General features: G+C 38.6%; 3 protein-coding genes across 7 annotated transcripts; 2 read left to right on the plus strand and 1 right to left on the minus strand.

Annotated features, from left to right (window-relative positions):
* Nucleotides 1-259: 259 nt before the first annotated feature.
* LOC139613791 (B-cell receptor CD22-like) lies at nt 260-24,894 on the minus strand. 2 transcript variants are annotated; one of them, XM_071470697.1, is made up of 11 exons: nt 24,754-24,891; nt 5,271-6,031; nt 4,331-4,400; nt 3,756-4,118; nt 2,285-2,566; nt 1,846-2,097; nt 1,480-1,740; nt 1,289-1,379; nt 840-932; nt 629-701; nt 260-550 (listed from the first exon to the last, which is right to left on the minus strand). In XM_071470697.1, exons 3-11 carry the CDS (start codon nt 4,377-4,379, stop codon nt 515-517), a joined length of 1,500 nt encoding a protein of 499 aa, XP_071326798.1. In that variant the 5' UTR covers nt 4,380-4,400; nt 5,271-6,031; nt 24,754-24,891; the 3' UTR covers nt 260-514. The 2 variants fall into 2 exon arrangements, with proteins under 2 accessions (XP_071326798.1, XP_071326799.1); XM_071470698.1 differs by lacking the exons at nt 260-550; nt 629-701; nt 840-932; ... (5 more) ...; nt 4,331-4,400; nt 5,271-6,031 and adding exons at nt 8,148-8,831; nt 9,699-9,713; nt 10,074-10,106; ... (4 more) ...; nt 11,502-11,564; nt 11,905-11,975 and having other exon boundaries at nt 24,754-24,894.
* On the plus strand, nt 13,565-17,593 carry LOC139613793 (myelin-associated glycoprotein). Its single transcript, XM_071470701.1, has 13 exons — nt 13,565-13,696; nt 14,237-14,312; nt 14,426-14,821; nt 14,917-15,213; nt 15,286-15,385; nt 15,532-15,567; nt 15,684-15,716; nt 15,832-15,873; nt 16,089-16,115; nt 16,337-16,372; nt 16,451-16,522; nt 16,659-16,686; nt 16,783-17,593. The coding sequence occupies exons 2-13, from the start codon at nt 14,267-14,269 to the stop codon at nt 16,843-16,845; spliced, it is 1,176 nt and encodes a 391-aa protein (XP_071326802.1). The 5' UTR covers nt 13,565-13,696; nt 14,237-14,266; the 3' UTR covers nt 16,846-17,593.
* On the plus strand, nt 17,979-27,880 carry LOC139613772 (uncharacterized). 4 transcript variants are annotated; one of them, XM_071470658.1, is made up of 25 exons: nt 17,979-18,194; nt 19,141-19,195; nt 19,301-19,684; nt 19,767-20,054; nt 20,135-20,431; nt 21,064-21,441; nt 21,525-21,812; nt 21,901-22,194; nt 23,139-23,516; nt 23,600-23,887; nt 23,976-24,269; nt 24,585-24,629; nt 24,733-25,065; nt 25,153-25,449; nt 25,563-25,677; nt 25,789-25,836; nt 26,359-26,385; nt 26,541-26,585; nt 26,668-26,694; nt 26,797-26,844; nt 26,928-26,954; nt 27,065-27,103; nt 27,202-27,267; nt 27,357-27,405; nt 27,774-27,880. In XM_071470658.1, exons 2-25 carry the CDS (start codon nt 19,153-19,155, stop codon nt 27,798-27,800), a joined length of 4,125 nt encoding a protein of 1,374 aa, XP_071326759.1. In that variant the 5' UTR covers nt 17,979-18,194; nt 19,141-19,152; the 3' UTR covers nt 27,801-27,880. The 4 variants fall into 4 exon arrangements, with proteins under 4 accessions (XP_071326759.1, XP_071326760.1, XP_071326757.1 ...); XM_071470659.1 differs by having other exon boundaries at nt 27,357-27,390; XM_071470656.1 differs by lacking the exon at nt 27,774-27,880 and having other exon boundaries at nt 27,357-27,767.
* Nucleotides 27,881-27,940: the final 60 nt, after the last annotated feature.

The following is a 27,940-nucleotide window of genomic DNA, read 5'->3' on the forward strand; positions in this document are numbered from 1 at the left end:
TGCTGTTCTGTAACAGAGCACAGTGAGCCTGTTGCTTTGACAGCAGTTCACAAAATGGTCAACACTTCAGCTGTACTCAGCCGGAAACCGACATTTCAAAACTTTGGCAGCTTTGTTCTTATCTGTCACTCTGATAAAGCAAAAGCAGAGAAGAAATTCAAACAGCGCACTGTAGTGGGGTAACTTGTACAGAATGTGTTGTTACTGAAAGCCTGAAAAAATCATATAAAAATCAAAAGTCATCAAACACATATGCATGTAAATGATCACAGTACTTTAATGGTGATTTATCACAATAAACAGTATTATCATAGTACTATCAAACACAATCACAAATTATTGAACAACATTTTGTAATATTTTAATTACAGGAAAGGAGAAATAATTCTGATGTAATATCTACAGATAGCAGTATTGGAGTCTTTCTTTTTTTGTTTTTACGACTGTCTTGATCCACATCATCCGGACAACATGCAGAGAGACCGCAGCCGTACTTCCAGTGAATTCCCCAATGTTACATGTTGGCGTAAATAGCATCATCCCAGTCAGCCTGTAGAGGAAATAAAATGAACTAGCTCTCTTCTGTCGTGCATGGAAATAATGAATGAATGAAGAAAAGTTCACATACCTCCATGTTGCCATATACATGATCATTCTCATGATTTCCAGGGATTTGTGTGTCATCGTAGTCCATCTCTTTTCTAAGAACAGACAGCAAAGTTTTTTTTATTATAACACACAGTAAATACACATAGGTTCATGCAAGATTAGCTTCCATGTGTCATTTTAAATCATGAGGAAACTTTTGTTTATTCCCAACTGAGTTTATTCATTTTAACCTTTTTGTTGCAGCGTACTGAGGGGGCTCTTCAGCTTTGTTTGCAGTTGTGGTGCTCATGTGAAGTGCCTGGGCGTCTCCAGATAAACCCCTACTGGAAGAACAACGTTTTTAATTAGGACCCTGAGAACAAACTATTGACATTTTACACAACCACTTAAAAAAATAATCTGCAAAGCTGAATACAGACCATCATGTCTTATAAGAATATATAAGCTGCTCCCATAGAGGTCAAAGTGAAGTGGTTTGACTATTAGAGACATTTACACTCAATATTAATTACATCAATACATCAATGTATATCTTTCCTTCTGGTGTCTGTTTACGGTTGAATTTTTTTAAAAATATTTAACACATTTAAGCATCCAGATAAGAATGATATAGCTACAAAAACATAACTGAAAAGCAAAAAAACAACAATTTCCCACTTACCTTCAGTGAGCAACTTACCATTTTTTAACAAACCCCACTGCTACTAAAAGTATCGCCAAAACCACAATCGCTCCAATGATGATGGCAATATAAAGATTCTGCATCTTACCTGTCCAAACAGAAACCATGCACAGACATTTTTCTTTAATTCATGTCAACAGTATTTGGACATAATAGACATGTCCTGCACTCTGCAAATTCGTCCTTACCATTGACAGGTAAAGAGAGTGTGAGGTTGGCATTGCCCTCAGTGTTGTTTGCCAGACAGTGGACAAACTCAGAGGGCCCAAACTCTCCCTGCAGAGTCCCAATGGTAACTGAGCCATGTTTCTCTACCTTGGTGCCTGGCAGGACTCTGTCTGAAAGCACAAAATGGACCATGCACGGAGGCTTGGACTCCACAATGCACACACACTTCACCATATCCCCCTCCGAAGAGCAGGACGAGAGGGTCTTAATCTCAGGGGCATCTGTGAGGACAAGCAATGCAGTTATGAGTTTGCATTACTTCTGTGAAATGTGTTTAAATAACAGTTATCTACTTCATTGTTACATTTCGAGGATTGCTTACTTACATAACACACTGAGCTGCACAGGGCTCGACTTGCCTCGTCCTTCTGTATTGATGGCAGTACAGTACAATGCACTTATGTGTCTGGAGACGTTTTGCAACGTGTAGAGGTTTCCCTGATGCAGCTGAGCACCCTTTTCATTGTGCCACTCATAGCTGCTGGCAGGAGGATGAGCATCACTGGAGCATTTCAGCTGCACAGCTTCTCCCTCCTTTACTTCTGACTTGTACTCAACCTTCACGTTCACTGGGGCGTCTGCATGGAAACATACATTTAACTGTTCATGATACCTTGGTGTTCTTTACAGATGTATGTTTACATTTTGTAATGTCAAAGCTGAATAGGGGCTACTGCAGATATACAAACAAGATGGGAATCAGTGTAGTGTTAGTTATGATGCCTGAAGCATCTGCTTTTCTTGTCACCACTGCTGCACACTTACGTTTTACTTTGAGGACCTTGGATGTTTCCTGCTGGTACCCTCCCTTGAATGTTACATTGCATAATAAAGGCTTGTTGTGGTCAGCGGAGGTAGGGCGAAACTTAAGAGTAGCTGTTGCTTTCCACTGGCCATTGTCAAACTGCTGTGGTTGTAGATGTTCCTCTCCAGAGTGACTCCAGCTGAAGACCGGAGGAGAGGAGGGGCAGGAGGGAGACACAGAGCAGGACGCCACCTCAGTCTGACCCGCCACTAATTCCTTTTTCACAGAGATGTCTAGTTTAGCTGCAACAAAAAGAAAGGTTATGATAGGCAAAGATCATAAGGCCACTGTAATGCATATAAGGGAGAGCACTTAATCTTCCAGGCTGTTCAAATCAATGTTATGTCTTTTGAAGCTTTGTATGGGCCTCACGTGTTTTAATATTTCTGCAGAAATTAAATAAGATAATAAAATCACAAGACAGGAACTGAAAATAAGTTACAGAGGAATGTGGAGAAAGGGTATAGAAAGAAAGGTAGTTCCTCTTTTATGCTTGTGGTTGTCCCCAAATACAGTTTAAAAAATGAAACAGTGCTAGAATGGGAACTTTATTTTTGTATGACAGCTTAGTTATGTTTTCACAAAAGCTCCTAACCAAGCACCTGACCACACTCTACTCACGAATCCACATCCTGGTCACATAAATTCAAAGGTTTCCACTCTGTTGAAGCTTTAGAACAGATTACAAAATGTTGACAGAACTGCTGTGGACAGAATATTTAAGATGAAGGAATTCTTAAGATGGATTTTATTTCACTTGAATCTCACAATGTCTGGAGAATTGAAACTTAACTTCAACTGCTCTGACTGAAGTTATTTAAAGCGAAAGGATGGAAACCAGTGACAAAGGAGGAACTGAGAGTCTAACCGATTAAATTAAATGATCGTGTTTACCATCTCACTGTGTGCTGTCAGACAGCTGTGCTGTACAGAGGTTACAACCTGACCTTTCCTATATAAGTTGACAGACATGAACCATCGTATCAAACACTGTTGTAATCTTCTTTTTTGCCTATAATTCTTTTTTTAAAGTTATTTTGGGCTTTTGTGCCTTTATTTGATAGGACAGTGGAGACTGACCGGAAAGGGGCAGAGAGAAGGGGAATGACATGCAGGCAAGAGTCGAGCCAGTCGGGAGTCAAACAGACTTGCCTGCTAAGAGTGTTTGCACTCATGTGGTATGCGCCCTAACGACTCGGCTATTGGGTCACCCCTTGCCTATAATTCAAATTTACATTTGTTTCCACAAATGTAACATTACATCTGAAGTTTAACAAGTCATCAAATAATCGAAGGAAAGTATTTTAATGTAAAATATTCCCTAACCTGTAAAATGTTCACTGACCTCTGATCAGCACAAATGTTATGGGAAAAATAAGGCATTAACTGTAAGTTCAAAGATGTATATTGAAAGTTGTGAATGTCACTTACCATACATGGAAATAGAGACTCTATTCTCTTTGTAAGAATAGTTGTCATAGTCTGTCATTTCAATCCTGAAATAAAAAGGTCCTTCATCACTTTGTTGAAGGGGATCAATCTTCAGTGAACAGTTCTTCTGTGCAACGTCTCCCAGCAGCTCTGTCCGATTCCGATACTGCTGCATGATTTTAGATTCAAGTGGGTGAAAGATGATTTCACTCTTGTCATTGATCCAAATCCCAGTGAATTTGGTGACCTTCTTTCCTGGATCTGGGTAGTTAAATGAGCAGGGAATCACCACACATGATCCAGGGAGACCTTTAATTGTGGATGGCACTTGTATGGTCCAGGGGGAGGCTTCAGTTTGAACAACTGTGACAAAATTCGGAGAAAAATGTGATGAAATGAAACCAAAAGAGCAGAATGAACACAGCCTGAAGAAGAGCCCACTTTAACACAAATTCCCCTGAAAGTTAGATTCTTTACCTGAGAGATAATAACACACCAAAAAAACAAATAAAATATCAGTTGTACTTCTTGTGAGCAATAAAAGGTCAGGGCTGGATATATGAGGATATATATACCTTTAAAGAAAAGCCACACAAAGAAGAGAGGCCATTTAAATGCATCCATCTCGTCCTCTAAGGGTCCGACCTGCAAATAAAGTGACACATTTTGACAAATTTCCGGGCTGCGCGGGTCCTTGCTTGATTTGATGACTAGTTTCCATTCCACATTTAATACATCCACTACTGAACCGAATGTTGCACACAAAATCTGTTTTTGTGTCATCAGACATATATTAGCGTCTATTAGTCTATTGTATTATTTTTTTCAGATTTTACCGTCTGAAAAAATAGATATAGATATAGATATATGCTTTTATATCATAATTGATTTATTTTAGTAATCATGACTTCTCCTTTTTTTTGTAAAACTACTATATCATGAAACCTAGACTCCGTGAGCTCCTCACCACTGAGCCAGAACACCACTTTCACCTTTTATTTTTATTATGGTTAACCACAAACTTCTAAAAATGTAACCCCTTTCAATTATTAATCACAGATTTGGATCATTTAAACCATTAAAACCTTTAAATACTGTGGACATACTATGTGTTACTAAGAGCCCTTTGAGTTCAAAGAGAGTAGTTTAATAAAAAACCGCAGATGATTGAAACATGGAGGTTACAAAGAGAAGCACAATGACTTATGTCTGCCCTAAATTTAAGTCAAGAGGCCAAAACAGTATCAGATGGAAGGTTTGAATGTATTTGCTGACATCTGAGTTACAAACATTATTTACCTCAGAGAAAAGACTTGACAACAATGTGAAGGTATGATACAGTGATATAAGATCCACATTGTACAAAGATGAAATATTTTCCCGAACAACAAACGCGGACTGAAAGTGGTGACAAGTAAACTCACTGAAAAATCTATAGAATTTCAGCTAATGAGATGAAATACACGTTTTAGATATTTTACTGAATTTCTACAAGGACAATTAGTTTTACTGTACCTTATGACAAGATAGAATGTCCTTGTCTCAGATGATGCTGAAAGTTATTGTCACAAGATGGGCTGTCTCATGTGTGATTTCTGCTTGTATTATTAATATTTCAACACCTATCCAAATGGAAATGATGAACATCTCTTTTACAAGATGACACTCAATGCAAATGAATAAATTAAAAAAACAAACAAACCAGGAAACATTTTTACTTTTGCTTATTAAAGTAAGGGACCTATTTTATCGACACTGTCTCACTTCCTGCTCAGTTCACACCTACAGCCTTGTGGTTTGGTTTCTAAGCAGAGGTCGACTGTGACAGAACACTCGTGTTGCAGAAGCATCACAGGGCTTGTTTGCAGTGACACCTTAGAACATCACAGCTGAGAGGATCCTCATGCTGATTTGTTGCGTAGATTTCATTGTTCAAGTTGAATTCAGTCATTCATGGGCCCTGATCTCCAACAAAAGCAGGGTTCAGCTTTCCGCCCCTGTTTGGATAAAAACTGTTGTACTCTTGGACAGCTAGATCAACGTAACCGATGTTGCGAGTGAGGTGGAACTTTTTCACAGATAGACTTGGCTTTCCTTTGACTCTCCAGAGATCCTCTTCACACTGTGTCAAGAAGTCCTCCAGTTTGACTGTGTCTTCTTTCTGGGGCCCCCAGGACAGCTTCCTGGAAGTGGGAGTGATGAAGCCGGTGGATGCTGAGTTACCCATGACAGAAAATGTGCTTGATCTGGAGGTTTGGGATATGCAAGGAGCAAATCTGTGAATCAAGTAAACAAAAATGCACAAAATGAATATCACTTAGCAATTGCTCAGGGTCTGTAAAATATAATTATGCTAAAGTAAATAGTCCACAGAAATCGTTTTTTTTTACCAGTTTACTAAAACAGGCCTCTGTTGCTCCTTGCTGGTGAAGTTCCAGCACTGACTGAGAAGTGTCAGGCTCCTCCATTTTAAAGAAAGCCCTGCAGGACAGACTGAAGGCCTGACCTTATCTGTTATCAAAAGAACGATTAATCACATCTCTCTGGATGAGATTAACAGCAGTAACAATACAATTTAAACACTGCTGATTAATGGATCGTCAACCATTTATATTAATCAGTCAGCCAATCAGCCAATCATTTAATCAATCAATCACTGAAGAATTTCTTTAATCACAAACACATTCAAAGAGTTTAAAAGTTTCATTGTGTAAAATGTGTAATCATATGTATTTATTGTGAACTGTGTTGTCATTGTTTCAATTTGAATTCCTTAGTTTCAGGTATCATCTCTGTACTGTTGGTGTACTAATAAAGCAGCTAATTTATAATCACCACGTATGAAGTTTCTTGATATACTGTGTGAATGTGGTTTTTCACTACATACCTGCAGGATGAATTAAACGTAGTCTAAAGAAACTTCTTTTCTGTTTCAGAATTACACTGTCTTTGCTCAGAAGCTTTGTGAAACTGTGATGAAAGTAACTAATAGAAACCTTTAAGTCAGGTTTCCTTCCCTGTGGTTTTTAACTCGATGACTTATGTTTAATTTCCACACTGAGGACTGTGGGTCAAATCCAGACTTTTCCTTCAGAGGTCTGAAAAGATTTACGTTATAGCCAAGCAATGTGCCCTGCAGAATATTATTCATATGTTGTTGACTGCAGTCTTCACTAAGCCTATCTGTACTGTGTTTTTGTCTATTAGGGACCATGTGAATTTGGTTGCCATTGTTGTGTTTGTTAATGATAAATCGGCCATACATACAGTATTTCCACTTGGTTTTTCAATGGGCATTTGGTTGGATGGTTTTACTTTACTGAAATTATGGAAAACATATATTGTAATTAAATGATGCAACCTATCCATTCTTAATCCAAAGTTGACATTGCCATTTCCCTAGTCTACACATGTGTCTCAATTAACTATTATAACTAATAACAAAGATCCAAGTCTGTTCTGTTTCTCAAAACTAACACATTGATCCTATCAAATCCCCAACAAAAAGAACCGTACTCCCTCCCATTTCTCTGACTTTCATTTACCCACAGTCATTTTTGTACCCTCCCTTATGTGTTTTAATCTGATCTATTATGTCGGTGCTAACTGATAACTTCGCTATCACTGCTTCAACCCTCATATCCTAATTTTCCCAATTTAAAGTTAAATTTTAAAAATAAAATTAGATTATTTTCTTACTTGGAAGCTTTTCTAAATCAAGGTGAGCAATTTCCTGAAAGACAAAGTCATATTGAGAAGTCCCTAATATGGCAGAGTCACAACTTGTAATTCACTTTTGAAATTTGTCACTGAAGCCAAGTTGGCTGCAACAGTTGATACCAGGGAGTTTGATTGTTAGGACATTTACTGACAATTTTCTCTCAGTGTAGTATACTTAAAGGTGTGAAACAATGGCACAGCCTATTTTAATGACTAACTTCTACTACGGCCATCATCTTGAACTTCACAATAATTTGTTGAGGGGAACCACAGAATTTCTTGAACTTTCCATCACACTTGTCACTTAATTCAGCTTGTTTCCGCTCCTTGTTTCACTCCCCACACTTTGATGACATCAGCTCTTAAATGGGTTTTAAAGCACCACCATCTGGCCAACATGACTGAATGACTGCTGACTGTGGCCAGTTCATTAAAAACATGCATGCCTGCAAGTCTTAAGTAACCTATTGTCCCTGACTTGTCTGGTGTAGGAGTTGCAGATTTTGCTCTATTGTATAAAAAAAGTCAGATCAAAATATCTAAAGACTGTTAACAGCTAAAAAACTTAAGTATCTGTCGCCTCACAGAATGAGGAAGGTTTGTACATACATAGCTCTCTCCTGTGGAGACAGGCATTACCAGTAAAGCAATAATGACACAATTACTACACACTGCACACAAGCCAAGATTTAATATACAAAGAAAAAGGTTCACAGCACTGATAAATCTGTGTGTATATCTACGAAACAATTTAATAGAAATTTTTGTGATGTTCTGTTTTAATCATTATTCTCTTCAAACCAAGGTTAAAACACTTTTAGAAGAGCTGCAAAGGTTTTGCAGAAATCACACATTCACATATGATAGCACGTCCCTGTCACTGTTGGCTGTAATTATCAACTGAGAAACTAAACACAGTGTCTATAACATCACATGCCAAAAGGTGGTAGTAGAGTATGAGTTTAACAACTAAAAAGTGTATTTTGTCCTTATAATCTGAATTTGAGTGCTGACAAAACACACCAAAGTAAATACTAAGGAAGGACAATTCTCCAATTACAACTTCTTCAGTGACTTCTAAATGAGTTTATAGTACAAAATGTTGCCTTTCAGGTTATTATGCTGCTAAAACATTCAATCTTTGTTAACAGAACTTTATATCTTGTTTTTTATTTATTTATTTTATTTTCTAAGTTGCTATTAAGGTAATGTCATTTTTCTGATGCCAATATAAGAATAAAATGAAAGCAAGCATCAACTCTCCAGCAAAGGACTTTGTTTCAGAAAAAAAGCGCATAAAAAATTGTTGTCATTGTCGTCAAACTTCAAAGACAAGATTCCTCTTCCTTCAATTATCTGAAAGAACAAGAAAAAAAAAACATTTCATCCATTTAGATTTTTTTTTAATGTTTGAAATTTAAACTTGCATTAATCACTAATATATCAACTATGAATCAAATGTAAACATGCCATGTGAAAGCTGTCACTTGTAGCATCAAACCCAGAGAATTTTCATCTAACTCAGCTCAGTAGCAGGGTTAAGCATTTAGAAACTGAAGACAACTATATCTTTATCAGGAGTGACTGAAGAATTACATCCTATTTACACTTGGTATTAACATGTGGTCTACACCAGGATGTATTTTGTCTGGATAAGGATAAATGTTGCATATCAGCATGAGTTGTAAATGCACACAGAACACTCTGCAGTCAGAATGCAGTTGATAAGGACCGTGATCAGATCTCAGCTATGAGTGAATGCAATCTGGAGTACGACAGCATCCTGAGGAAAAAACACAAATTTCACCTCTTGCTGACGTTTCAAAAAGCTACAGAGGGTTCCTCACTCGGTGATGGAAAACTATAGAGCTCATTCAGCAGTGTTGATCTGTGATGCACCCTGGTTGTTGACAAGTCAAGATCCAGTCACAACGTGGGCACAATAGAGTGCAAATGCATGAAATCACACCATTATCCAGTTAACATATCCACATACAGGCCACATATCAAAAAAGGGGAAATAACTGGGCTTGTAATGAACAAGTTAGCAAGCTTGTTTTGGATGTTTTTTTCCTTCCTCCTTATGGAAAGAATTTGTATTAGGGCAGATTTAAATAAAAATAAATTAATAAATAAGTTCAAGTTAATTTTGGTTTAACTGTGCACACAGTTAAATGAAGAAAACATATTGAAGCGTTTAACTTCTCTTTTTTCACTTCTCACCTTTACACTCTGTTCCTGATGAGCCCCCAGAAAAAAGAGAACAGAAAATAAGATAAAATCATTCACATATAAATATATCTTGTCAAAAACAGCACCAAAATAAACCTGTTGTATCTCCAGAAAGCCGTGAAATTACTGTAAGTGTAAGGGAACTGTAACAGAACAGCCAGTAACGTGTAATTAGTATGAACTGAAAAACTGAACTGAGAAGTGCCTTTCGCTGTTAATCAGAATGGCCTGCAGTAATTTCATTTTTTTTAATGCATTATGAAGATTGAATCCTTGTCTGACTGTAGCCTTATGGACATCATGGAGACAAAATACATATCTATTGTATCTCATGCTCCCCTGTTCAAAAAAAAAAACAAAACTCACCTGCGAGACAGTCTGGAAAGCCGGTTCCACACGCTGAAGTTGACAGAAAAGTAAATATGAATCACATTCTCAAGACTGAAAGAATAAAAGATTGTAAAAATAACTAAAATATTTTTGTACTCACGTGCCCTCTTGTTTTTGGAGCTCTGCAATGCGATTCCTTAAGCAGACAGAGAAAAAAGTCCTTTTATTTAGGAACACAGAACAAACTTAAAAATCAGACAGTGTGAGAGGAAATACTGACTTTATCTTTGTTAATTTCAATCACTGAAATTCTGTTCTCTTTAAAGTAATATGTAATGAACATACTTGTATTTTTTCACCATGAAAATGCAGAAGACTCCAAAGATCACAGCGACACCAATCCCCACCACAGCAGGGATGATGATGTGGTTATAGTTTACTGTGCCTGCAAGTAGACAGAATTTATGTCAGAGCCATTTGTCCTTTACTGTAGCACAAATGGGAAGAGGACAAAATCCAGTATATGAACTTCTACATAGAGGACATCCTCAAGAGTCAACAATAAAGTGAAGAGCTCTTACGTTTTATGTAGAGTTTCAGTGTTGCAGAGGATGTCTTCTGTCCATTAAATACAGCTGTGCAGGTGATCTCACTGTGATCATCCTTCTCCTCAGGAACGAACGTCAGGATGGACTGTGTCTCCCAGTGACCAGGATGAATTTGTCTGTGGCTCTCGATAGCTCCATCTGCAGTGCTCTTGCTCCATGTGAGTTTAGGCACATGGGAGGGACAGGTGTGGATGACTGAACAGGTGACAGTGTAGGGATGTCCTTCACTGGCTGTCTCTGCATGAACCAGTGAAGGCTTTGGAGGATCAGCTATAAATGAAAAAAGGCAGAGCTGAAGTGAGAGGCCAATTATTGAAACATAGAAAACTTGTGATAAATGAAATTTTGGAAGGTTAGTGACATACAGAGCATTTTCAACTCGACGCAATCCTCAACAAAGGAGTACTTGTCTTTGGTGGATGTGTCACCCTCTGTCCGTGCAAGTTCAATCCGGAAACAGAAAGGGCCATTGTCATGATTTTTAATGTCATCAATTTTTAAGGTGCAGTTATTTTGACCCAAATCTCCCAACAACTGTGTGCGGCCTCTAAAGTTTTCCAAGATCCTTGTCTCATCTGCGTAATAGATAAATTCTTCTTTGCCACTTGAAAGATGCCAGATCCCTCTGAGTCTTGAGGTGGGCAGTTTTTCTTTAGGATGGCTGAAGGAACAGGGTAGCACAATGCACGATGTCACCAAGGCGTCAAGGTTTTTTACAACAGTGGCCTTCCACTCTTCACTAAACACAGGGCTGCAAATGGCTGTAAGAGAAAATGGAAGTGACAAAGAAAGAACTCAAGAGGAGGTATCTTGTATCTTTGTTTGATTTTTTCTCAGAGTTCCCTATTTGAGTTACCTGCCAAAAGCAGACACAGCATCATCTTCTTCTCTTTGTCCATACTTCTTTGAGTTTCTGTTGCTGAGGTGTTTAAATGCAAAGAAAACATAAAACAAGTGGAAGAACAATTACATGTAAGATTTAAGTATGATAATATGAAATATATTATTCATGTATTTTAACCAATAAAATAAAATAGAACAAAATACAAAAATAGAAAGGAAGAAAAAATGAAATAATGGAATTAGCTGGACAAACAATTGTGATAAAGTAAACAATAAAAAATATCAGAAATGAATCAAAATATCTAGACTTGCTCAGCAGTACAACTATAAAAGCTTGTGAGTACATATATATATATAAATAATATTGTGATCTATTTATTCATTTATAGTTTGGTGTTAGAATCTTAAAATCTTACCTGACTTTGCTGCTGTCTAACTGATCACAACTGTGAGCTTCACAATGTCAAGACATGAACTGGAGGGTCCACTACAAAAAGAAAATAACAAAAAAAGCTATCTTGTTTGTGGGTGAGAACAGAGAGTAGCTGAGGTAATGACAGTAAAGTGGTGTGATGCAGGGACAGGGTGTGGTCTTTTCTCCATGTGCATAATGATACAGTTTTACCTTTGTAGAACTAGAGAAAAACCCATAACCCATTACTTTAATGTATTGTTTTGGCACAGTGGATTTAAAATGGATCTGTGAAATCAGTACTGACTTTACAACCTTTACAAATGGAAAGCAATTTGGTTCATTCAAGGTTTGCAATCAGAGAAGTTGTCTGAAAACAAACCAAAAAGAAATATTCAAAGCAGAGCATGTCATCATTTTGGTGTCACAGTGAGTTGCGCTGGGTTTGAACACTGGGCCATGTTCTCCCTGTGGGTGGGTTCGCTCCAGGTACTCCAGCTTCCTCCCACAGTCCAAAGACCTGAACATTAGGTGCCCATAGGTGCGAATGTGAGCGTGAACAATTGTTTGTCTCTATATGTCAGCCCTGTGATGGACTGGCGAGCTGTCCCGGGTGTACCCCGCCCTCGCCCAATGTCGGCTGGGATTGGTTCCAGCCCCCACGCAACCCCGTATGGATAAGCGGTAAAGAAAATGGATGGACATTGTCATTTCAACAAAAAGAAATTAGAAGTTATAAATTCAGAATTATCCCTCTGTTGTACTGTGGTGTTTTACAACAAAGCAATCAAACAGTCGGTCAGTTAATGTTACATTTATGTCCACATCAGCAAAATATTAAGGGGAAACTGTGATGCACATTGTTATTTTTTGAAGTGGGAAAGTCAAGAGACAGTTTCATGGTCTCTCACTGACTTTCTTCCAGGAATTTACTTTCACAGTGTGACAGCCCATTTCGTCCCTGATTTCAGGAAGCTAATGTCAGTTTTTCAAAACACATTAAGGAACAGAAAACACAAGGATCTTATTTATGGTCAAATGTTATCTTTGGCAGAGAGAATTTTAAGTCAAAAATGCTGTTCAGATCTGCGCAGTTGACCGGCATTTTGTCAGTCAAATGACTTTAGCTGCCTCACAGTACACAGAACAGTTAATGAAAGTTAAGGAGAGGGTTTAAAGTACGCATGAATAATGCTGGTCAGTGCCTTGCTTATTCAGCCCCAACCTCCCAGTTAAGGTTAATACTGCCCCTTATCGATGACAATGCTCCCCACTTTATCAATCTAATCTTTCTACATAATAACACAATTATTCTGGTCTGGATGGAGTATAAGAGGCACCTGGATTTCTGTTAGTAGGCTTCACACAATTGCCTCAACTGGAGCATCATGCCCTCAAAAAAGGCGCAAGGTGGCTGTAGTACAGGACTGGCAGAGCATCATCAGGGAACATACCAAGTGTCTACATGTCAGACAGAACTTGATATAAGAACTTGTCCAGCAGTTTTTCTGTTTACTGTTATGCTCACTGACCATTTGGGTTGGTTATAAATTCCCTAAAATTTAAGTACACTAACACTACTACTGCAACTTCTACATCCGCTTTAAACTTCCTCCCCACTATAAGAAATGAAAAGAAATTGTTTTCCACTTTGACCTGCAGTTTTTTTTCTTGCCTCTAGAGTTAATGTGATTGTCAATTTAACTGCACAATAGCAAAGGACATATCATCATTCTCAATGTGGTGCTTTTTGTAGACACAGACATCCTTGATCAACCAGGCGGCAGCTTTATCAGGTAAGATTCTGGCAGTGCTACATTATACTTACAAATGTTGGTTTGGGTCATTTTCTTTAAATATTTCATTTCTAAACTGGTGAGCTCAGGAGTGAAGAAACGATGAAGCTTAGAAACTTTTTTTTTTGATTTGATATAGGCCCAACCAGAGGGTTTTGTTTTTTTGTTTTTTTGTTTTTTTTTACAGTTACTTATCATCATTGTTTGTGTGACTGATTAGATTTATGTATTCAAAGTGTGTGAGGCTGATTGGCTTACTTTGCTTGAATAGTCGTGGCCAGAATAAGACGAGAAACAAAGCAGCTAAATCTCATGTGAAATTAACTGTTGTGTGCTGTGTTGTTTCGAATACGTATATCCTTATTAGAAATACCAGTATTTGCTGTATAAATAAACGGCTCTCGCATGTAAAGATTAGTGCTGTTTGAAGAAGTTCCACTTTCACAGCTGTGTTGTAATTTGCATGGTGTATGTAGCAGCAGTAAGTAGAGCTTGTGATTTTATCTTTACTTGCTTTCATTTCATTTAAACATCCCACAGAGTGTCACACCAACAAAACCTCAGCCAAGTATGGGCAAGGAGAGAAACATCAAGATATTCTGTCTGCTTTTGGCAGGTAGCATAACAAGTCACCTCTTTGTTTCCAGTCTCATTCTTGCGTACCCTAGTTAACAAAAAACAATCACTAACTTCACTTCTTTCTTTGTCACTTCCATTTTTCTCTTACAGTCATTTGCAGCCCTGTGTTTAGTGAAGAGTGGAAGGCCACTGTTGTAAAAAACCTCGACGCCTTGGTGACATCGTGCATTGTGCTACCCTGTTCCTTCAGCCATCCTAAAGAAAAACTGCCCACCTCCAGACTCAGAGGGATCTGGCATCTCTCAAGTGGCAAAGAAGCGTTTGTCTATTATGCAGATGAGACAAGGATCTTGGAAAACTTTAGAGGCCGCACACAGTTGTTGGGAGATTTGGGTCAAAATAACTGCACCTTAAAAATTGATGACATCAAAAATCATGACAATGGCCCTTTCTGTTTCCGGATTGAACTTGCACGGACAGAGGGTGACACATCCACCAAAGACAAGTACTCCTTTGTTGAGGATTGCGTCGAGTTGAAAATGCTCTGTATGTCACTAACCTTCCAAAATTTCATTTATCACAAGTTTTCTATGTTTCAATAATTGGCCTCTCACTTCAGCTCTGCCTTTTTTCATTTATAGCTGATCCTCCAAAGCCTTCATTGGTTCATGCAGAGACAGCCACTGAAGGACATCCCTACACTGTCACCTGTTCAGTCATCCACACCTGTCCCTCCCATGTGCCTAAACTCACATGGAGCAAGAGCACTGCAGATGGAGCTATCGAGAGCCACAGACAAATTCATCCTGGTCACTGGGAGACACAGTCCATCCTGACGTTCGTTCCCGAGGAGAAGGATGATCACAGTGAGATCACCTGCACAGCTGTATTTAATGGACAGAAGACATCCTCTGCAACACTGAAACTCTACATAAAACGTAAGAGCTCTTCACTTTGTTGTTGACTTTTTAGGATATCTGATGTCTGATATGAATTCTGTCTGCTTGCAGGTGCAGTAAACTATAACCACATTATCATCCCCACTGCAGTGGGGATTGGTATCACTGTGATCTTTGGAGTCTTCTGCATTTTCATGGTGAAAAAATACAAGTGAGTAATGCAGCAGACTGACATTAGCTGATCAACAGAGCACATTAGATAAGAGCAAAAAATTATCAGTTTTCTTGTACTCTTTAACTCATTTTTGTACAGTGTGAGCACTTTAATAAAACAACATTGTTTTCTCTCCACTCAAGGAGACGCATTGCAGAGCTCCAAAATCAGGATGGCAGGTAAAAATGTTGGAAAGCAGATTTGGTTCATAGTGTTACACTGATAGCACATGATTTCAATTCTTCTCTTTTTTCTTTTATGTTTTTATCATAATTTAATTTTCCATGACGTTTAGCGTGTGGAACCGACTGTCCAGGCTGTCTCGCAGGTGAGAAGCAACACTGGTTTGTTTTTAAGTTTTTCATCCTGGAGTTGGCAAGAATAATGTTATTTTGGTAACTTTTCATTTAAGAAATGTGGAATCTAATCTGTGAAATTTTCAGGATTCAATCTGGTGTCCCAGGACCATCTCGTTCTGATCAAAGGCAAGAGGCATTTTTAGGTTCTTTATCTATGATCTGTTTCGCTGTATAGAACTTTTGTGTTCTGTACTGTCCCAAGTACAGCTGGTTATAGGTCACAGAATGAGTCACTGTAATTTGCATGAGTAGCTTGGTGCATTTCTTGTCATTTTTGATCTATACTTTTATTTATATGCTCCACAAAATTTGCATAGTTTCTGTTCTCCTTTTTTGTGCAGGAGGTCTATTTGGAGCAGATTTTCGAGGTAAGACATGAAAAACATTGATGGCAGCATGTCAGCCACCACTTGGAAGTCTTTGGGTTGTTTTCACAGTAGAAACACACTTTGGTTTTCACAGCTAAACCAAAGTTAGTGCTTAAGAGGTTATTCATGTTAAAATGAAACAAGTACATCTCTGTGTCTCATTTCTGGATTAAGAAGTTTATGATTCATATTACATTATATTCTTTTTTTTTTAATTACAGAAGGCCTAAGAGGGACATGGAGGATTTTGGTCATACGTAAGTGTGTTAAACACAAGACAACTGAATAGCTAATTGTTTTCCTGACTGTGTAGTGACATAAATTCTAAACCTCAGGCCCAATAATGTGAATTCACAATCCTGCACCAACCAGAAAATCTCCAAGCCTCGTTTCCCGTCCCCCAAAAGGTACTTGTCTTAGTCCTCTTAAACCTGACCAGTTGGTAAAATACTGTAAAGCTATCATGTATTATAGTATACCCATGGCTTATGTCCTTCTTTTTCTCTGTCTCCTTATTATTGCTGTTGTTTTGATGGAACCCAGCCAACCAAAATCCTGCAATTACAAAGAGGTATTATTAATTTACTAATGTTTTATTTCCAAGAAATGCATACAGTGCACTGCCAACATCAACATCTGGGACAATAATGACCTTAATCTCTCACAGGACCTTGATGATGGTGACGATTACGTAAACACTGCAGACCTCAACATCTACGGAAACGTCTGAAAAAAGAAAATTAGTTTCCAAGAAAGCGTTGCTTTCCAAGCAAGCAAGAAATGTAAATTGATCATTTGTATGAAGTGCATCTGATAATTGCAGTTTCGTTATGCATGATCACTGTGCTTATCTCTTCTATCAATTAAAATATATTCGAATAATTTGATCACGTTATTCAGGGAAAGTACATGCATTTTTATACATGGTATTATTCATAAATTGTATTTTTGAATGTCATTATAATTGCTTTTGCATAGTTGTTAAGTAATACATTTTTTTCTGTCGGTGTGTTTAGGCGTGGCGTCACCATAGCTAGCCCTAAAACATGCCATAGTAAAATACATGGATACTGAGGGCAATAAATGCCTCAGCAAGCCAAGCTAACTATCTGCTATGACCGTATCAATCAATCCTTCTTACTCTGCAAAAGTCGAATGAGAGCATTTCCCAATGTGTCAAATATTTTCTTTAAAGAATTGAAATACACATGCTAGACATACAATGCATTTAGAAAGTGCAGTTTTTTTCACATTTTCTTAGGTTGCAGATTTGTGCTAAAATTCTTTATGTGATCAATCTAGACTCAGATCCTATAATGACAAAGCAAAAACAGAATCTGCGTTAAATTAATAACAATGCAATAGAAAAGGGTCTAAATATATGTCAACATGACATTTAAGATGTAAAAGCTTAGATAATTCATGACTGGAGTATTTACTTATGTATTTTATGTCATAAAATAAAAAAATTAAAAATGTCTTGAGCTTGTGTTTACCACAGACCTTATTTCAGCCATCTAACTGAAAACACATTCAAAAAGACTTCGGGACGAGGGAACCAGAAGTGCTAAAATGCAAAGTAATATCCCAGTTTTTGGACATATTCCCACGGCACTCTATACATGTTCTACATCTAAATACAGGCAGAGTATTTTTTGTCTGTCAGTGTATGTTGGAGGATGCATTGATTTAATTAAAGAATTCTAGAAGTCTTTGAATAATCATTTGCTCTTTTACACAAAAGTCAAGACAATGTGCTACCTATTGCCCAGACATTGAAAGTGACAGGTCACGTAATATGTGTTTTCAGGTGTGTTTCGTTTTAAAATCTTTTAAAATGAAAACAAATTAGTGTGGATGTCAGCATACTTCAGGCAGCAGGATCTTTACCCACCTTTTACTTTACTTTACTTTCACTACTTTTACTAGCAAATCATACCTTCCGCCCACATTTTAGGGGGAGGGGATTTGGGTGGTAGTGATGGGGTTTCTTGAAAAAAGATTACAGGAACCTGTGTTAAGGGTGGTAAAACTCACATTTATCAACATTTATCAACACATCAACATTTATCCCTGGAGGTAAGGCAATCTGATCTTTAAGATAAATACATAAAAGAACCTTCGCATTTGCCTGCTATAATTTATTAAAAAAAAAGATATCTATCTCATATCAAGGCTTTTCTAAATATAGTTGCTAACAAGTAGTTGTAATTGCTTTATTAGTGATCAATAAACATTTGGATATGAAAGCACAGGAAACAGCAGAAAATGTCTTTTTTTTTTCTTAGAAAAAAGTGGAATTACCTCATATTAGTGAAAGTTCATCTGTTCATCTATGTCTTTTTTTTCAAACATGTATCTAATTATGTAATCTAAATAAAATCTATATGTGATTTAGTGATTTTACAACTCTTTGCCAATATTGTTTGTTTTGCCAGTGTTTTTAAGATCAAATTTCCTGGTTTCATTAAAAAAAATAAATAAAAAGAATAAATTAATTAAAAAATTGAATGTGACATTTCATCAGTACAAAACAATATATTTGAGAATCATGTGTTATTTAGACCACAAATGGGCATTTTGCCTATTATTTTGATTTTTTTTTTTTGTTTTTTTTGTTTTTCCTCAAAATATCTGGTCACAAAATTTAGCAGAAAATATGGCATTAAGAATGATACTCCTCAAAAATAAATCTATAGACGTTAACCTTTGTAGACCTGCTGTAGCATGAAACATGCAGAACAGGAACCCTCGCCATCTGCTGCTTTGACTTTGACTGCTCTTCTATGAATCTGTGTGAAAGTCTCTGAACCTAATGGAAATTCAGTTCTAACTGATTGAGTACTCACTTAACATTAGGACAAATCTGTTTTTTTTAACTATGTATATGGGAGAATTGGAATTTTCTAGAGTAGGTACTTTTGATGATTTAATGACAAATTTTCAGTTCTCTATATTTTTTTTATATTCTTTTTTTTTTTTACTTCAGTGCAAGAAACTAAGATGTTTATTTCACATATTTTAGGTGTGTGGAACGATGTCTGCATTTAACCATTTTCTCCTGAGCCTCTGGATTATAGGTACTACAGATTTGTACTCTTCAGTTTTTGGCAATATATAAACACGAACAATCTTTTTATTTTTTCAGAATTTAAATTTTGCTTTTGCATAACGGTTCTTTGCAGGATACATTTTCTGCAGTTCCAGGGCTTGGAATGTAGAGATGCCAAGCAACATTAAAGGATTGTTGGGTTCCTGCCTCGTCATCCCGTGCAGTTTTGACTATTTTCAGTATCCACCTAAAAGACCAGATCGTGTGGTTTGGTACCAGTATGTGAGCCGTGGATATCCTTTGGTTTATGACAACTGGTACCCAAATAGTGTCATTGACATATTTAAAGGAAAAACAAGTCTACACCACCATACACATAGTAAGACATGCAGTCTAAGGATCTACCCAGTGACTTGGTCTCATGACAGACAGAAGATTTATCCCTGGGTAGATCCAGAGAATGTTGGGAAAAGCACCTACCGCTTCTATGATACAACTGTGACAATTGAAGTAACGGGTAGGTAGTGAACTTATAAAAAGTTTATTGTTAAGTGGATGTATATTTTTCTCATAAATATCTCTTCACATTTTTTGTAAAGGCACTGCAGAGAAACCAGATCTTAAGATCTCTGGAGAAAAGAAAGTTGGACAGTCTGTGGAAGTGGAATGCTCTGTTTATCACACCTGTCCCACTGACCCACCCACTCTGACACTCAGCATCCCAAAACGAAGCCATCGCCAGACTCTTACCATGATATCTAATGGCATATACAAAACTTCTTTGACGTCCATGTTGCACATAGAGAAAGACCACCAAACTGTGGAGTGCACCGTTTGGAACCTTGGTGGTCTAAGTGCAACCACCTCTAAAACCTTCAATGCAGAATGTATGTGATGGATATATAAGAAACAAACATTTTTCTTTTGTGCTGACCTAAAATATTAACATTTACCATTTGTATCTCAGGCTCCTTTTCAACTCTGACTATCAGCCCTACATCAAATGAATTTCTGGAGGGATATGCAAGCAAAGTAACCTGCACTGCCTCATACACATGCCCTCAACACTTACCAACTTTCTCATGGAACTACAAGAGCATGCCAGCCTCCACTGACACCAGGAACATCGCCAGTGCCAAGTGGACGACTGTCTCAACGCTGACATTCACTGCATCAGCTACCGACCATGGAAGATCTCTGACATGCTATGCAAGGTTCACTGGGGGAGGGATGCAAGAAAAAAGCATCACCCTACGGGTAAAGAGTGAGTAAATCTAATAATAATCATCTTTATTTAACAACTGATCCCTCTCAGCTTTATAGCCTTTACAGCAGTCATATGCCAGAAGTGTCCTGAATCACATTCTGCAAGAGAACAGAAATTAAGTCTGATAAAATGTCTGCAATCTACTGTTCACATTTTGCCAACCCTTTGTTAGTTCTGCAGTGCCTGTTGTTCCTGTTATTTATTTATTCAACTATTTTACTTAAGACCATTTAATAATTTCTCAGAAATGCTGGATACTTTCACTTCCTCATACTTGAAATCAAACCCTGAGTGGAAAAACTATTTTTGTTGTACTTCCCATAACTCATGCTGACATTAAAGCAGCTATGATATTTTTTACACAGTGTGAATGGTAGTGACAAAACCATATGTAAATGGTCAACTATAAGTGAACGTGTTTACCATATCGACTGAAAAGGTGATGACAGTGACACTGATGACAGATCAATTCCCCTCTGCTGGTGCCAAGCAGCCAATTGCAGATTTAAGCCATAAACTGTGATGTGCGGTTAAAAGAAGACAAGTAGCTTCATCACAAGCCAAAAAGGTCGTGCCCTGTCAGTTTAAAAGATTGACAACTTTGCCTCAAATGTTTTTTCTTTTTAAAGGAAATATGGTCTCCCGTGGTTGGTCTTTCACCACCCCTGGCAGCATCACAGGCATGAGAGGCTCATGTATCATCATTCCTTGCAGATTCACCTATACTATCTCCCAGCCTGCTGACCTCCGGGTCATATGGTACTTGTATCAGAGCAATGGATACCCACCTGTATTTGACCAAACACAGAGTGTTATTAGTAAATTTAAGGGGATAACCAGCTTGATTGGCTCTGTGAGGGAGGGGAACTGTAGTCTTAAGATCGAGAGGCTGGATATGTCGCATAACCAGGACAGAATTTACCCATGGATAGATAAGAACCCTATTGCCTCCTTTCATACAAGGGATCACATGCTTTATGATAAAACCACTCAACTAATTGTTTCAGGTAAGTATCTTTTTTTAATCAATTCAACCCCAATTCTAAAAACTGCAATTCTCCAAATGACTATTCTTGCTTTGAATTTATAGACCATGCCCAGGAACCGCAGTTGAGCATCAGTGGTATCCCCAGGGTGGGGGAGCAGAGCAGAGTGTCCTGCAGTGTGCGCCATACATGTCTCCCTGCTCCCCCCATCCTGACCCTAAATGGTCAAGCTGGAGATGACTTTCCCACGGATACTCTGGTATCTGATGGGATTTGGGAAAGGACAGTTGAACGAACTTGGACTGTACAAGAAGGGGACCGCAGTGTGAATTGTGCTGTAAGCTATCAAGGCGGTCAGACAGCCACAAAAGAGCTTAAGCTGAATGTTGAATGTGAGTACAGTGTGAGACTATGTGCTTGTTGAGTTACAATTCAATGCTCCTGTTTAGCTTTAAGTCTCACTTTCAAATCTCTTCTCAGGTCCGTACAAAGAAATCACAATGGTTAAGCAGCCCGGCGAGGCAACAGAGGGTGTAGCAACAAGTGTCATTTGTTCTGTTTCCTACACATGCAAGAAAAATGAACCCATAATTGTGTGGAACTTTAAAGACATGCAGAGTTCATCCTACACCAAACCGCTGTCAAGCTATACATATGAAACAGTGTCAAATCTAACCTTTATTGGGTCTCTGGGAGATGACGGTAAACCTTTGACCTGCACCGCAAAGTTTTTGACAGGGGAGACCTCAGACTCAACAATCCTTCATATAAAAAGTGAGTTCCTGCCATACAGAGGTGACTTAATCATATGTTATTTTAGGAGACATGCTCAAGAAGATTGACACCACTCTCATAACTGTCTGTGAAATATGAAGCTACATCCAGCAGCTAGTTAGCTTAGTTTAACACAAAGACTGGAGAAGGTGAGACAGCTAGCCTGGCTCTGTCCAAAGATAATTGAATTACATTTCCATCACCACTCACTAATTACATCTCTATTTTGTTTAATGCGCAGAAAAGCCCAAGTGGAAAAACAATTTTACCTTTTTACGGGGTGGTATGTGCCTGACCAGTAACTTCCTGGCGCCAAGAAAATAACTCAACATATCATGAATTGTCATTTTACAAAGGCTGTTTCCCCATGTTTCCAGTGTTTATGCTAAACTCATCTAAGCTAACTGGCTTCTGCTTGTAGCCATATTTTTAAACATACAGTTATAAAAGTGGTATCGATTTTTGAAATCTAGTCTTCTGCCAGAAAGCAAATAAGAATATTCTCCCAAATGCTGAGCTTCTGCTCTAATGATGAGACAACTTTGGAAGAGGATGTAATTGTGAATGGCTTGCTGTCAGGTTTTCCAGAATATGTCAAACTAGTTGAAGAAAAGAGATCCTTTCTTAGACACTTAGACACTCTTAGACACAAACACACCAACTAATGTTGTTCTGTATCTGCAGGATGTGTAAATAGTCAACTATAAGTGAACAGGGTTGCCATATCAACTGAAAAGGTGATGACAGTGATCAGTTCACAATTTCCCTCTGCTGACACCAAGTAGCCAAAGGCAGTCATTGCAGATTTAAGCCATAAACTGTGATGTGGGGTCACAAGTGGACAAGTAGCTTTGTTTTAAAGGGTCACAAGCCAAAAAGATTGTGACCTATCGGTTTAAAAGATTGACAACTTTGCTTCAATATTTGTTTTTTTCTTTTTAAAGGAAATATACTTTCTCGTGGTTGGTCTTTCACCACCCCTGGCAGCATCACAGGCATGAGAGGCTCATGTATCATCATTCCTTGCAGATTCACCTATACTATCTCCCAGCCTGCTGACCTCCGGGTCATATGGTACTTGTATCAGAGCAATGGATACCCACCTGTATTTGACCAAACACAGAGTGTTATTAGTAAATTTAAGGGGATAACCAGCTTGATTGGCTCTGTGAGGGAGGGGAACTGTAGTCTTAAGATCGAGAGGCTGGATATGTCGCATAACCAGGACAGAATTTACCCATGGATAGATAAGAACCCTATTGCCTCCTTTCATACAAGGGATCACATGCTTTATGATAAAACCACTCAACTCACTGTTTCAGGTAAGTATCTTTTTTTAATCAATTCAACCCCAATTCTAAAAACTGCAATTCTCCAAATGACTATTCTTGCTTTGAATTTATAGACCATGCCCAGGAACCGCAGTTGAGCATCAGTGGTATCCCCAGGGTGGGGGAGCAGAGCAGAGTGTCCTGCAGTGTGCGCCATACATGTCTCCCTGCTCCCCCCATCCTGACCCTAAATGGTCAAGCTGGAGATGACTTTCCCACGGATACTCTGGTATCTGATGGGATTTGGGAAAGGACAGTTGAACGAACTTGGACTGTACAAGAAGGGGACCGCAGTGTGAATTGTGCTGTAAGCTATCAAGGCGGTCAGACAGCCACAAAAGAGCTTAAGCTGAATGTTGAATGTGAGTACAGTGTGAGACTATGTGCTTGTTGAGTTACAATTCAATGCTCCTGTTTAGCTTTAAGTCTCACTTTCAAATCTCTTCTCAGGTCCGTACAAAGAAATCACAATGGTTAAGCAGCCCGGCGAGGCAAAAGAGGGTGTAGCAACAAGTGTCATTTGTTCTGTTTCCTACACATGCAAGAAAAATGAACCCATAATTGTGTGGAACTTTAAAGACATGCAGAGTTCATCCTACACCAAACCGCTGTCAAGCTATACATATGAAACAGTGTCAAATCTAACCTTTATTGGGTCTCTGGGAGATGACGGTAAACCTTTGACCTGCACCGCAAAGTTTTTGACAGGGGAGACTTCATACTCGACAATCCTTCATATAAAAAGTGAGTTCCTGCCATACAGAGGTGACTTAATCATATGTTATTTTAGGAGACATGCTCAAGAAGATTGACACCACTCTCATAACTGTCTGTGAAATATGAAGCTACATCCAGCAGCTAGTTAGCTTAGTTTAACACAAAGACTGGAGAAGGTGAGACAGCTAGCCTGGCTCTGTCCAAAGATAATTAAATTACATTTCCATCACCACTCACTAATTACAGTAAGAATATTTCCCCAAAAGCTGAACTTGTGCTCTAATGATGAGACAACTTTGGAAGAGGATTTAACTGTGAATTGCTTTCTGTCATGTTTTCCAGAATATGTCAAGCCAGTTGAAGAAAGAGATCCACATGAAAATGACAGTGAGTGTACTTCTCAGTTCTCTCTAAACCCACCTTTCTGTCATGTTACATCACATGAGGACAAATTTCAACATCACATCATGGCTTATCTGTCTCTTTCCAGCGACTCTGGCTGCTGACGTACCTTTCAGATTCACCGCCCTGACCCGCTCCTGTGTGGTGATTCCTTGCAGCTTCCAGTATGAAGCCGATGTGATTCTCACCCGTGGCATCTGGTCCAAAAAATCTGGGGGCGTTGTCTTCCACAATGGCCAGACCTATGTACTTGACCATTTCAAGGGCCGCACCAGATTAATAGGAGATTTGAGTGAGGGGAACTGCTCACTGGAAATTGATGACATCAAGCCTTTTGACAATGGGCCCTTCTGTTTCTATGGAGAGAGAGGTCATGAGAAATATAGATTCAACAACAGCTGTGTATTCATCATTATGAAAGGTCTGGAGTCACAACTAACTATTTAGCTTAATGAAATCTTCGCATCTACTCATCTGTTTGCTTTCTTACCTCTATGTTTGTGTTCAGCTTCCCCAGAAAAACCAGTGATGACCCCAGTTCCAACAGAAGTCGACGCTGGTTCAACTATAACTGTCTCTTGTTCTGTGACGCACACTTGTCCCTCACATCCTCCAGAGTTCTCATGGAGTGTCCCTAACCTCACCAGTGAAGTCACGCACACTTTGACAACACGGGGTATCTGGGAGACGACCTCCACCATCACTTTCATGGTTGCAGAAGGAGATGGAGTCAGAAGCCTAACATGTACTGCCATCTTCTGGCGCAACAAGCAACAAGCCAGCACAGCCAAGCTGAATGTGAAGGGTTAGAGCACAAGAGTCACCCATTCTGCAAATGCCTTGCAATTCTCTCATATATTGAGTTTTGTATTTTCCTCACTACATTTGCATGAACCTCAAATGTTCTTGCATCACCAGGATCACTGATGTACCAGTTGAGAAGCTCTCTTCCTATATCCATTCCAGTCTCAGCTTTAGTCCTCACTGTGATTATTTTAGCTGCAGTGTGTGGAGTGTTCATCTGGAGGAAAAGGTACAGTGAATACATGTTAATTCAAACTGTGTCAATACATTGGTGAAATGAGAGTCATTGGTGTGAAATGAAATCATGACATGGTTTTATAGCATTGTTTCTAACCAACAGGAAGCACAGCGACAACTCGATGAAACCACCGCCTCGCCCAGAGAAAAGGTATGCATTTTTAAACCTATGTCTTGATGTCAGGCAGGAACACCTCTGTCAAAGACCGTTTGTAAAAAGTGGTTACTATACACATTTAGATTTGGTGTTAATGGTTCTGCTCCAAGGGCAACGCGGTGGTGCGGTCACCTCACAGGTTCTGGGTTTGAACCTCAGGCCTGGGGTCTTTCCATGTGGAGTTTGCATGTTCTCCTAAAAATGAGCATAAAACAAGTCTTAGTTAAATCAGCGGTAACAAAAATGGTACATAAAGAGTGTTTCAGCAGAGTTATTTATGAAAAGTTAGGTCATAATGGCAATGCTGTACACTTGCATGAATATGACTGGTTGTTACTAGTCAGCTAACAGCCAGACAGTGATTGCAAAGCATGAATAAATCAACTGACACCAGTCAGCTAAAGCAACTGTGACATCTACTGGCCTAATGGTATCTTTTGTCTCTGAATACATACATCTTGTATTTCCACCAAAGAGCAATGTAAATCTCTGTCTCTGCAATTCAAACTTCCACAGGAGATCACTATGGGATAGATTATCCAGGTAAGCTTTAATTCAAAATTCAAAATGGACTCAAGACCAATTTCTTTTGTTGGTCTTATGTCATGTGAAATAAAAATCAGTGATGACCTGAAATCTGTGCAAAGCCTTTTTACCATCTCTTACTTAAAATAATTTCTCATCATCATAACGTCTAGGAGATACCCTGAAGACAGGAACAGACCTCCGAGACCAGAAAAACGGTATGTCAACAGATTCTTTTACAAACTGGACAAATACAGTAGACCCATGCTGACAAATATTAACACTGTGCTTTCCACACAGGAGGTCCATTTGGAGTCGATTCTCCACGTAAGCACACACCTTACAGCACCTTACGCCTAACAACAAGAGCAAACATTCACTTTTAATCCCCAACTGATATTCATCAAGTTTATATTTCTACCCTTTCAGTAGAGAAGAGGATGGGCGTGTCGGGTGGAAAAATGAGAGGAGACCCAGGTAGGTGATCTTCAGTGTTGTTGGCTATATATTTTTACCAATCGCACTGTCACTTTAACATTTCATTGATGTTATTCTGATAGGAAGTCTTTCTGGAGCAGATTTTCAAGGTACCATTTTAAATCGTTTGTTGTATGAATCAACTGCAGCATGGAAAGACATACAAGACATCCACTGAAAATATCAAATTATTTAAATAAAATATTTATTACCCCTGCAGAAACCAAGGCAACACTCCAGACCTGAGTATGGGCTATTTGTAAGTGTTTATCACAGGTCCTCAACTACATCACACAGCCCAAACAGTAAGCACAGACTAAAACTGACCTGTGTGTGTTTTCCCTCTTCCTCCTATAGAAACAACAGCACCACTGTAAACTGTGGCACTCAGATTTCCAAACAACGCTTCCCATCCCCAAAGGAGTGAGTTTCCTGAACACAGCTATGACATACCAATGTGTTTCAGTGAGTTGTACATTGATTGTCTGCTTCCTTGTATATATTTGACTTAGTAACCGGAGACCAGCTCCCTATGGCAGGCCTCAGGTTAGTAGTACAGTGGTAAGTGGTGATGCCCAATTCTTACTTCTTCTTTCTTGAAAAGACAAAGTTACTCTCATATTTCAAAACTAACCATTAACCAGTAATTCCATCACATTTGAGTAATGTTTATGTGAAGCATTTTATGAAAACAAAAGGTAATAATTTTACAGCCACAGTTGGTGTCAAATTTAGCTTTTGCTTTTTGCTTTTGCTTTAGACCAGATTAATAGCACAAAAGCAATTGTGTTGTGTGTGTTTGTGTGTGTGTGTGTGTGTGTGTATGTGAAGGCCCACATGCCTGCTGAATACACTGTTGTTACATAACTGTCTCCAGTACTCAGTGATCAGATTGTACGTGATTCCGGTTTTCCTCTAATTTGTTGCAGGATCAACACGTGTATGGCAACCTTTGAGTTCTTCATGACATCTAGGAAATGTCACATGCTTACAATACCAAATTGCTTTTCTTATCTTAGATTAATACAAATGCTATGGGTGGGGTGGGGTGGGGTGGGGGGGGTGGGGTGGGGGGGGTGCTTGACTTGCATCTAAA

Source organism: Trachinotus anak, unplaced genomic scaffold (assembly GCF_046630095.1).
Source record: "Trachinotus anak isolate AG129_WGS33_773 ecotype Australia unplaced genomic scaffold, CSIRO_AGI_Tana_v1 ptg000032l, whole genome shotgun sequence".
NCBI lineage: Eukaryota > Metazoa > Chordata > Actinopteri > Carangiformes > Carangidae > Trachinotus > Trachinotus anak.